Here is a 12,036-nt window from a genome sequence, read left to right as displayed (position 1 = left end):
GTCAGATATCTGGCAGCTGGTGCTGGTTAACCACACATTTTCATAGAAGTTGGTGAAAATGTGACATGCTAGAAAATAAGGAGAACTGAGGCACACTTGGAAAAGAGCATGCTTGGGATGAGCTGGTATACTTGCCCAGTCACTCCTGGTTTGGAGAGGAGTTCAGAAGTTGTTCTGCCATTTACCAGGTGGGGCTTCAGGTAACCGGTGTCACCTTCTTCCTATAGGTCCTTGGTAAGGAGAAACTTCAGAACACGAGTCAGATTTGTGGTTGTGTAAATTAGAGTAGCACAGTCACACCTGGTATGCTGGAGCAAACAAATGATATGCCAGGCGCAGGAACACAAGTCGTGGAAATGTGTGGTGTGCAGGCCATGAAAGAAGACTCCAGGTCCAGAAAGAACTACAGCGAAACGGTGATTGCCTCTTATTTGTGTCACCAAACCACCGAGAAACTCCAGGAGTGAACAAGAGCCCTGTGATGCTAGGTGCTGCATGGATACGGGATTAAAAAAACCCAACCTGCTGTCCTTTACTCAAACACCCAGCAGCCTAAATACAAGACCAGAGCCAACAGAAGGGGAAAGCCCAAGGAAACGGATGAGAACCACTGGAGTTTTATTGCATAGTTTTTTTCCCGTTAGTCCAGCAAAGATTTATTACTCTGACTTCAAAAAAAAAAAAAAAAAAAGGCTGAATTAATTACAGAATGGACGGCTATGCACATACTGAAATGTCACATAGCTTCAGCTGAATTGTCTGTGTTCTGTAACGCATTATTCTTGAGGAGTTTATGCTCATTTCGTGCCTTTAAAATTTGGTCATTCACAATGGATCTCTTAACGGTTTACTCTGCTTTTGGACAGCATAAAAGAAACAAATGTTATCATAATAAGTATACCAACGTACGCTCATTGAGAGGTCCCCGAGCGCTCTGGAATAAATCTCCCATGTGCTTAGGGCTTGGCCTTTCTGTAGGCATTTATAAAGTGCTAGTTGCTGTAGGAAAGCAAAGCATGCCTCTAGGTCCATCAACTGTGAAAACCCCAATTACATTTCCAAGGCGTTATGTGGGAAATGAAGAGTCTGAGAGATTATAATGATGCTGGTCCTGCCGCTGCTTCAGAGCTTTAACGAGGAGGGGCCCTGCCTGCCAGCTTGGACACGCAAGGTCAAGATTTGCCATCACCGGCTTCTGTTGCATAAGGGGAAATCTGTGCTCTCCGGAGTTGGATGTTGGTGTAGTTTTTGCAGGGGGAGAACAGAGCAGTTGGGAGGTGAGGGATCTCTTGTTCAAATTGTCCCTGCATAGAGAGGGTGGGACAGAAGCGTCCCTTGTCTGCCTGTTGCCTGCGAGGGAGCTAGCCGTATTGGTGCAGACTGCAGCCAGCTCTCTAATCAGCTGTTTAAAGCTTGTGCCTTTTCCATTTTGGTTTCACGCCCAGTGTATTTTAACAACTGCAGTTAGTCTTCAAAATTTGTGGAGGCCCGTAGGGCATGTGGCAAGAACCTAAGATGCCTATTATTAAGGGTTTGGTTTTTGTGGCCTTTTTTTTTTTTTGCAGTCAGCTTTTTAATACCTTTCGTTACGAGCTCCCAAAGCAATGTAATGTTTATCGAGTCATCGTACAGCTATTTTTTTACCAACAGTAATTAGCCCTTTTTAATTTCAGATTGTCTAATAAGCATTTAATCATTCTGGCTAGTGTCTACTCCACCGAGGTAGGTAAGAATTCATCATGTCACAGATGGGTAGGTTGCAAAGGGTAAAACTTTGCAGAAGTGTCTGAAGTCTGACTGTGAGTCAGTGGGAATTTCAACGCCTACGTCACTCCTTTTTTCAAATGGCATTTTCAGTTAATAAATCATTGGGGCAGACGTTACCAGCCTGTGGTCCTATGCTGCTAGAAGAGGGGTGTGTAGAGCCCCGAGAAGTCTGGTGATACGTGTTGTGTTTCAACTGCACGGCCATTTATTTGCAGGAAGGGAAGAGAGAGACTTTCTAGCTGAAACCACGGGGGGGGAGGACTGCAGTTAGGCAACGTGTATGTGCTCAAATTGGAATCGAGTCAAGGAAATTTTACCGCTGCCTGCTTCTATCATGCTTCAGGGAGGTTTTTGGCAAGTGGTCAGGATCTTTTTTTTGCAGTGTTTGTGGGAGAAGCAACCTGGAAAAAAGTAAGGTAGGGGCGTGCTGCCTTTCCCGGGCGTGCTGCCTTTCCCAGGCGTGATGCAGCTGGGACACTGCTGCTCCCCCCCGTCCCAGTTTGTGGCTCGTGCAGAACATCTGCCAGCGTGAAGACCCGTGGCACGAACAAAACGATGCCGAGTGGCCGTCGCTGTTCCACATTTGTGTTGCGTTGCATGTACTAATGGACGTTTCCTCTCTCTCTCTCCAGGTCTCTCAACTCGGGCATTTGCAAGCACTCAGAAGAAGGACGCTTGGATTTGAATATTTGGTCTTGGAAGGCATGCCAAGCTGATTGTGCTCTATCTGGTGACTGCGCGGTGGGCGCAATGGCTCAGTCTAGGTCAAATGGATCTCACTATGCCCTGACTGCCATAGGGCTGGGAATGCTTGTCCTTGGGATCATAATGGCTGTCTGGAACCTGGTCCCAGGCTTTGACTATGGTGAAAAGTCTCCCTCTTCTGGAAACAGCAGCAAGCCAGAATCGGGTAGCGGAGGAGGAATGCTGAAGAGCAAGACCTTTTCAGTGGCATATGTATTGGTTGGGGCTGGGGTGCTCCTTCTGTTGATTTCCATTTGTCTGAATATCCGGGACAAAAAGAAGCAAAGACAAAACGAGGATCTTGGCAGGATCCAGCACCAGGTGTCTACTGCACCTCAGCAGCAGGAGGATAGGTAAGGGGCTAGGTCTAATGTACCAGTCTTATTAAAAGATGGGGGTGTGAGAGAAACCTGTTTAGAAGTGACTCTAAGACCCATGGTAGCACATGCTAAAATAAAGGCATTAAAGTTTCATGTTTCAGAGCATAGACTTGATTGCCTTGGAAGTCGGGAAGGAATTCCTCCTCCTAAATTCCACCGTATAAACAGTTTAAGTCAATGATAGCAGCATACTCCTTTCTCAGGTATAAGTGACTGGATGTATATGTGGCTAAAACAAGTATGCTGCATGCTACTTACAAAAGTTTTACAAGACTCGTTGCTTTTCCTAGTAGGAAAATAGCATGCTCAGGCCTGCTTTTTAATAAGAGTTGGTAGTGTCAGCGTGAGGGCTTCTACAGGGAAGGAGGAAGGGAAACGAGAGTGTGCTGAGGTCTCCTTCTGATGGCGGCGTGTTAAATCTAGGAAGTCTGTGGGAAGCTGCAAAACAATTTGTCGGTCGTGGATATTGGAAGTATGTACCAGACGAGAGCTTGAGATAAATGAAACAAACTTTTGGATCCGTTTTAGTAGGGGAACTCCAGTGAACTTTGAGCAATGAAGATCTTCTGTAATTAGGATGTTTTAAATAAACATGGGCTTAGTCATCACAGGAAAGAAAATGAAATGTTGTGGCAGGGGGCAGACAACTGTATCCTTTCCCTACAACACTGGTGTCCTGTCTGCCCCCCACCCCTTTCAGAGATGTAAAAAAAAAACAAAAAAAACTACTGAGGTGAAATATATATATGAAAAAAAAAAAAGGAGAATGCCAGGCGGTAAATGTCTAGCTTAGTTTGCTTAAAAAGTATCATCATGGGAGTTGTTGAAAGCTCAAAGATACTTAGGGAAGTTGCTGTGCAAGACAGGATGGATAGAGAAGGCTCTTTATATTGTGGCTTGTGTGAAGGAAAATTTCCTAATGCTGATGAAATGCAGATCACATGTATATATGCAGACTACGTATAGACTGACACTTAGCAGGTTTGCAAAGAATCACTCCCCTCCAGAAACTGGACCAGACTGGGGTTAATATGACCTACTTAATCATAAAGCTATCAACTCAAGGTACATCCCTCTAGACTGAGTCCAAATTAATGGTGCAGATGGCAAGGAGATGAAAAGAATTTTTCACTGGCCTGTCTGGGGGGAAAAAAATCACTATTGGGGTATACAGCCTAACAGCTTGGGGGGGATAGGGAAAGAAGAAACAGGCCACGTCTACACAAGCGGCGGGCTGCGCAGTCGTTAACTGCACAATCGTTTAGTACTTGCTTAACCGAGCACTAAATGACTGTGCAGTAACCGGCGTTACTACACCGTACCATCCTCGCACGGTTATTTTTAGACGTTTCAGTAGCAATGAGCTACTGCACCATAGCATTTTGTGTAGACGTGCCCACAGAGTAACAAATGCAGCTTGCCTGAACTGCAACTCATTTTAATCCCGGGTCCACAAAAACATGCCGTAACAGGAAAAACAGCGTGGCTACAACCAGCTTCTCAAACTAAAGTGGAACAGGCATTTCCAATCTGCTTCTTACCATTAAGCTAAGGTACCAGTGGGATGAGGTTCAGCAGAGCCGTCGATTCCTCGGTGGAGCGAATGGAAGAACGGCAAAAAGTCCAACGCTGTGATTATAGCATCTTGTATCTGAGAGGGGCTTAATGAGCGTTAGGACTGGGCAAGTGAATTGCTTGGTTAGCACAGTGCAAGCAGCTTTGGACTCTCTCTTCCATTTTTTTAGTTAGTTTCTCAGATTCACGCTCCATATTCTTGTCCTGCTTGTTTCAGCGATGCATTAGACTTCTGGAAAGTCATGCATAAAGTATGTTTGTTCCGTGGTCATGAGGACTTCAAATCAAAAGTAACCTGGTTACACCCAGAAGAAAACTAGTCCAGTCCTGTAGTTAACTTGTCTTCAGTCATTGCCAGAGAATCCAGCAAACGATCCCTTGAAAGGGTTGTTCCTGGCATAGTGACACCCCCGGCCTAAATGTCATGTTGCTGTGGAAGCTTTGAGTCTAACTCGGGGTGGGCAACGTGGTCCGGCGGCCGGATGCGGCCCGCCAGGCCATTCTATCCAGCCCGCGCGGCCCCTAAAAAATTTAGAAAATGTAATGTTAATCTGCCCTGGGCTGCCTGTCATGCGGCCCTCGACGGCTTGCTGAAACTCAGCATGTGGCCCTCCACCCAAAATAATTGCCCACCCCGGTCTAACTACACTCCAAAATCCCAGTGTGGCCTAGTGACTATGGTAGGGAATTGCAAACTATACTTCTTGTATTGCGTTCACCCTTCTGATAGCAGATCTGTCAGAGGCAAGGCACAACTTCTGCATCTTGGTTTCCCCCGCCTGTAAAATAGTTCTTGCACCCAGGGACGTCAGAGGTTTCTCTGATAGTTGTGCTACAGTTTGAAACCCTTTCATGAAAAGTATTGTGGAAATGAGGATTGTATCGCCATTTTTTTTTTTTTTTTTTTCAAAGCTGAGCTATCAGCAATGCCTCTGAAATGGCTTGGTGCACTGACCATTGTAAAATTTTAACTTCTGTCTACAGTCAAGAAGAGGATGACGATTCGCACTCCCGATATTACGTCCCCAGTTATGAAGAGGTTATGAGCACTGGCTACACCGAGACAAGAGACTTGGACAGAAGCACCAGGATCAGCATGTCTCTACCCTCCTATGAATCTCTAACTGGGATCGATGAAAACACGCAGACCTCAATGACCGCTGCTACAGGCACCGACGCCAATGCGGAGCGGCAGCCCAGCAGACACAGCTCTCGCTTGAGCAAACGCCTGAACCCCCTGAAGGTTCGGAGAATTAAGTCCGAGAAACTGCACCTAAAGGACATCCGGGTTAATCTTCCAGACAAAAACAGTTCAAGTCATATAACGATAGAGCCATTGACCCCTCCTCCGCAGTATGATGAGATTCAAGACAAAGCTCCAGATAGTAGACAAGGGACTTAATACCTATGGACTGTCCAGGTAAACACACTACTTGAACTTTGATTTCTGGGTACAAAACAGTGAAATTTCCACAAGCTTGAAAGAGATCAAGGAAATGCTGGACTCTATATACCTCCTTTTTTTTTTTTTAGATGGACCAAATGAGCCTTTCAACAGATGGTTGTTCATGAACACTGGTGCATCTGATCTGAAAGAAATGAAGTTAAGAAGTACTAAATCTATAGCCTTTAAATTAAGAAGCACCTTGCCTGCATCTTTTATAGTCTTTCTAAGCCACTAAAGTGGTGGTGTTGTTTTTTTTAACAATTTTACATGTGGAAAGGCGGGGGGGGGATAACTTTTTTCCCCCTTTAGTTTGACGTTATTTGTATTTTCTTAAATGAAAGAAAAAAAGAACATCATAGCTTTCTCTGCTTCCATTAAAAATGGAGTTGGTCTAATGGTAGAAAGCAAGCCTACATTTTTGCAACATTTCGTAGCATGCCGAGAAATAATCCACTGAATCAAGCGAGAATGTGAAATCCAGCACGCGTTTATTTAATCGTTTTACCAGTAACCCACAATGCCAGTGAGGAGCTTTCTGTGTGCTGTTGGCCAAAGGGGGAGCATAGTTTTGGGCACTCCAGTATGAAGGGACAGTCTGTTCAAGATTAACTTGTGTAATTTTGGTCAGTTGGATGCTGCTCTAGTGTCCCATGGCAAAAATGTGTTCAAAATGCTCGAAGGTAGTGTTGAGTGTGCTGTGCAAACAGACTTTAAAAATAAATATTTTGTATATAGTGTGTGCATCTGTATGTGTTGGTAAATGGGAACAAGTGAGCTGCTTTAACCCCGGGATGAATGAAAGGAAGGACACAGTGGTTTTCTCCTATTTTTCAGCTTGGAAAGTTGCTGTTGCATTCATGAGGCACTATGTACGTTTTTTAGTAAAGCCACGGGAACCATAAAAGCATGCATATCTGTGATGTTACATGAAGAAATATGCGGTAAGTGCAGCTAGGAAGAGGAGTTTCCTGGATTTCAACATACAAGTCACAAACCTGGTGTCTTGGTCTCTGGCATGATGAAGCAGACTTGTTTTTACCTTGGGCAAGCTAATTTCCCAGATGTCTCTCTTTCTGGAAGTGTCCTTGGCACTTCTCCATCTGAGAAGAAACCAGTTGTTGTTGAATATGTTGTTGTACCAAGCCGATTATTAAGAGGTAGAATAAGATCAAGTAATGTGGCCACTTGGTATGAGAGTGGATGTTACAGAGCAGCGCATATTAGAAAACTTTGTGTCCGGTATGAAATACGACTAGTGAATTCTGGGGGGGTTTGGGGTAAATGTGATATCTTTTATTGGATCAACTAAGTAGTTGGAAAAATTGTTCTTTGCAAGCTTTTGGGCGCACCCCCCCTTCTTCAGGCACAGGGGTGAAAAGGGGTATATTTCTGAGTGCCAAGTGATCCTGTCTCAAATTAACAAATCCTACTCTAGAGAAACTCAGAATAAGAGGCTGAATATAAATTGTCTGCCCTGAAGGCCAGTAACTCCTCCTGATTTAAGCATGTGGTTTTCTTTGCCGTCTTTCATCATGGCATGATGTAGGGTACAATTTCCATATTTCCTTTCCTTTTAAAAAGGAGAAGAGCTTAAACACTGAGCAAATAGACTGTGATCTCTGCAGAGATGCTCAACAAATGTTGTGCCTTTTAAGTAGGATTACCGTTGGAGAGGACCCGATTCCCTAAATGGGCAGCGAGTGTTGTTGTATACTGTGACTAATGCGGTTCAAGACGGGGCAGACTCTCGTTTAAGATCTGGTGAATCCTGTTTAAGCACGTTGTGGATAATCTGCATGGGTCTAAACAGGCTAATATGAGTCATTGGAGCTGAGCTGTGAAAGCATTAGCTTGTTGCTCAGAAGTCACCGCTCTCCTGTCTTGAGAGAGACGAATTGATACCGCGACTCCTGTGTCTGAGCAAAATCCCTCTGCCTTTTTCTGTTCACGTGTCTCCTCCCCGTGACTAAGCAATGTGGTGCTTAACAGGGGGTGCAGCTCACATCTTGGTTAACAATAGCACTTCGATATCATTAAAAGCACCACAAGAAGAAAAAAATCTTACCCTTGGCGCAGCGCCTTATAACTTTGTGTTTCTGATGCTGAGGATTTCTATGAATCCCTTCTTTCCATGCTTCAGGGCATCTGCTGCTCACCTGTAAGGCCCGGGAAGTGTGCATTGCTATCCATTGGTTTCCCTGCCTTCCTCTGAAGCCCTGGACCCTGCCCACACCTAAAAATACAGATTTTGACTGTAGTACCCTGGTGCCAAGACCCAAGAGTTTTCTATATATCAGGGGGTATTATTCTTCTACTCCGGGTCTAAGCAATCTCTGTATTTGGGTGATAGGATGCCATTTTCCATGAGGTCAGATATCAAAGTTACTTGAAGGGACTATCCCGATTTAAAAAAAAAAAAAAAAGACTTAAAATAGTGTATAGGGAAAAGCCTTCTTAATATCTGTATTTATATGTGATAAATCAGCATGTGCTTGCATTGCTCCTGCTCGTGTGCAGATTTAAGGAGGCATGTCTTTAGACTCTCTTCTTTCCTGTATATCAAACTTCTCGTAGTGACTACCCCAGTCAAATGGAGGATAAGAGAAGACGTGCCATTTTATTTATGCTGAAGGGCAAATCTTACTGCATACGACTTCAGACAGCCTCGCTGAAGTCCAGATGTTGGTCCACCGTTCAAATATCCTGGTGGCAATTTTCAGCGCAAAGTGTAAAGGAGCAGAAATGAAGCGATTCGGAGAAATGCGCTAAACCAGAGGCCTCCTTTTCAGGCAGAAGGATCCTTTCTTAATATCTAGCTGTCCAATGCAAAGAGAATTGCCCCTTTCCCCTAGGTTTTGGCAATTTCTAATAGATGTTGAAGCAGTATTTTCCTACTGTTTCATGCTGCTAGTGATAAAAAGAGGAGGAAGAAAAGTGACCGTGTTTTAGTCACGGGTCCAGCCAAAGGGCTAAGCACCTGCAGTCCACCATTAATCAGCCTCATTGTTGAATAGTTGCTTGCTTCATAACTTTCACTAACGAGTCTTGCTCCCATCCAGTACAGCGAGCACTGGCCGAGGCCAAAGTGAACTTTTTGCTGCGTCAGTCGGTCATCGCCTCCAACAGTCCAGCTGCATTTTGAGGATTATTTTGTTCCTTTGGCTTGGAAGTCATGCGCCAACTTTTGGGGCCGAGTCTTTCGAATACACAGTAATGCCTTCTTCAAGAGGCTTAGTCCTTGACTGAAAACTGGCTTAGTTCTGCCCCGGCCGACTTTGTCCAACACTACGGTTCTTCTGTTTGAATTGGCCACGACGGCTTAAATCAGGGGTGAGCAATTATTTTGGGTGGAGGGCAGCTTACTGATTTTTGGCAAGCTGTGGAGGGCTGCGTGACAGGCAGCCAGGAGCAGATAAATATTAATTTTTCTAAATTTTTTAGGGGCCCTGCGCATGGGTAGAACGGGCTGGCAGGCTCCATCTAGCCCGCAGGCCACATTTTGCCCACCCCTGGCTTAAATCCACCCTTGTTCGATATCAGTCACCACATGCAGGGGGAACGAAAGATGATCTCCTGGCACTTTAAATCTAATCCTGCTTCCTCCAGACTCTAGGGCAGTTTCCCTACTGGAAATGGGATAGATTCGCCCCTTACCAGAGCAACCTTTGGGAGCCAGTTGGCGAAGGAAATGGGTGTAGTGCATGCACCCCAGAATGTGGGTGGTACACATCATGTAACTGGACTGAATATATCTATATCACATACTTAATTTGGATAATCGGTAGAGAAAACAGCTCCAACATAATGCAGGTCAATGAATGGCTGGCTGTGCCTGCTTATTTCCAGTAGCCATCACGCACGACCTGGTGTTTGCCAGCTCAAACTATCTGTCTGTGCAGATCTGCTCGCTTCCCAAGTCTATTATATCAAATGAGCCAATTGTGCCTTAATAAAGCTTTTAAAATGTGCTAATGAATAAGACAAATTAATGAAATGCAGTAAATGAATGTAAATTGGCACAGTCAAATCTTATTAGCCTGTGCTAATTAGGAGAGTCATTTATGTGACATGGTTTTGTTCCTAATTAGCACACCCAGTCAAAAGATTTTTATATATATATATAATATCATTCTGCACAGCACTGGTGCTGCAAGGCACTAGGAATAATGGGAATCTTTGACTTTAGCTTCCCTAGGGACATGACCGGCATAGCTGGGGCCTTCAGCTCTGATAACCAACAAAAAAGGCAACACCACGGAGCCTACGTAAGTACTCCTGCTCCACAACAGCTCTTCTGATGGGTTGGGTTATAATGCAGGACCTAAAGAAAGACGTGCATTTTCTCTGGGAGGTGAGGTAACGAGACAGGGCATCAAAACCAAAATTAATGAGCCCAATTCTGCCCAGAGAGTGGTACTCGGCCCAAGAGATGGGGTCTTAAGCTACTACTGTTCATATGCAGAAATATGTGAGGGGTTTTGTTGATTTGTGTGTGTGTGTGTAAATATAATATGGTACAAGTAGACTTGCATCAAGAATTGAGTCCCAATTCAAGCAACTGCTCTTCCACTGAGTCAGTGGACTGAAGCCCGTTCAGTTGAGGAACTGCAGCACGCCAGATAGGTGCAATATAAGATGCCGCAGGCGCGTGTGTGTGTACGGAGGGAGCAGGGGTCATCTAGCGTGGTTCTGTGACAAATGTGACTTTAGTGCTAAAGGAGGCTCTTCGTGCCGTGCCGTGTAGCGGCAGAGTTCTATTTTTGTCTCCTGTAAATTTTACATTATTGTACAATCAAACACACACCACACAGTGACTCTACCTGATTTCCATCGGAGAAGGACATCCGCAGCTGGGTTCTGTGATCACACAAACCTGGTCCTACAACACTTAATGCACATGCCATGACGGGAAGCAGCTGGCTGCGGTGGCATGCAAGACCTGGAAGCTCTGGGAAATGGCTGTCAGCGGCGGTGCCCTTTTAATACGCAGTCCCCTTCGTGTCAAAATGCATTGTGTCCCCCCACAAAGATCCTTGTACAATAGCTGCCTTGGTTGTCTGCAGGTTTTCTGTCCTGCTGCTTTTTTTTTTTTTTTTTTTTCTTTCTCTTACAACACCCTGGCTAATGACGTTTGTACTGCCAAAAGAAATAATTTGATTTTTCTTAACTGTAAGCCCCGTCTGCACTGAATCTGAACAGCATGTTTAACTGGAACTGATCTGAAATGCTCTTGCTTAAAAAAGTTGACGTAGTTTCTTGGCCAGCATTAAAGGAAGCAGATTTGGGTTGTGTTTCGGTCATCTTTTTTTTTTCAGCAGAGGCAATATGCCAGCATTTCATTGTAAGGATTTTTTTTAATTGCTTCAATCAAGAAAGTGATGCAGAAAGGAAAGAATGAAGTGAGTGGAGTTATTAAATTAAATAGAACCAACGTTTTGTTTCTGTTTGGAAATAACTTATTTCCCACCGTTTAATTTTAAAATCTAATTGGACCAAGTATATTTTAAAGTCATAACAGCCCACAGCTATATTGTGATACCAGATTCATCCTTTCCCACAGTTTTATACATGCAAGTGAAACTTAGTATTTGTTTCCTCAAAGCTGAGAACTGCAAAAATAAAGTAATGACCAAATGATGGAAGTAGAGCCAAGTATCTTTTTAAAAACTTCTCCGAGACTGTGGTTGTAACCCAAGAAAGCCAGCCTGTGGCTCTTAGTGAACCTAGAAGTGTCCATTTAAAAGAAAAGACAAAGAAGTGCATTGTGCTCTCTGCTCAGACTTGTTCTGCGGGAACCAGTTACCCTACTTGCCAGCGGTGACTAAAAGTCACTGTCAGTTAGTTACGCTGCAGTTTACAACACGAATACCAGAGAAAATGTCACTGAAAACGGCAAGAAAACCTGGGTTTAGTTTGTTTTTTAAAGGCCAGCTATCTTATAGATGCCAAGCTAAACCAAGTCAGATCTCCAGTGTTGCAATACTTGTTTGTTCTTTTTTAAAGTGACCTGCTCGCAAACATGGCACAAATACAGAATAAGGTTGCACTTATCTTTCTGGGCTATGCACATCTCTCTGTCTCTCATTTAAACGTAATTCAAAATTATTAGCACTTGCACAGCCA

At 44.2% G+C, this 12,036-nt stretch overlaps 1 protein-coding gene across 16 annotated transcripts in view; it reads left to right on the top strand.

The window, feature by feature from the left end:
- TMEM51 (transmembrane protein 51) overlaps positions 1–6,650 on the top strand; it is a 48,671-nt gene extending 42,021 nt beyond the window's left edge. For 14 of the 16 annotated variants that reach the window (XM_090023263.1, XM_090023264.1, XM_090023258.1 and 11 more), the window contains 2 exons: positions 2,400–2,864; positions 5,451–6,650. In XM_090023263.1, coding sequence (XP_089879389.1) covers positions 2,518–2,864; positions 5,451–5,868 — 765 coding nt within the window. In that variant the 5' untranslated portion in view covers positions 2,400–2,517 and the 3' untranslated portion in view covers positions 5,869–6,650. Of the gene's footprint in view, positions 1–12; positions 1,723–2,399; positions 2,865–5,450 lie in introns of those variants that run through there. The other 2 variants (XM_090023255.1, XM_090023268.1) reach the window with 2 other exon arrangements.
- Positions 6,651–12,036: the final 5,386 nt, after the last annotated feature.

Source organism: Crocodylus siamensis, chromosome 12 (assembly GCF_052110815.1).
Source record: "Crocodylus siamensis isolate JL-2025a chromosome 12, ASM5211081v1, whole genome shotgun sequence".
Classification (NCBI taxonomy): domain Eukaryota; kingdom Metazoa; phylum Chordata; order Crocodylia; family Crocodylidae; genus Crocodylus; species Crocodylus siamensis.
The sequence above is the reverse complement of the archived record's forward strand: the minus strand, read 5'-3'. Positions and strand labels throughout refer to the sequence as shown.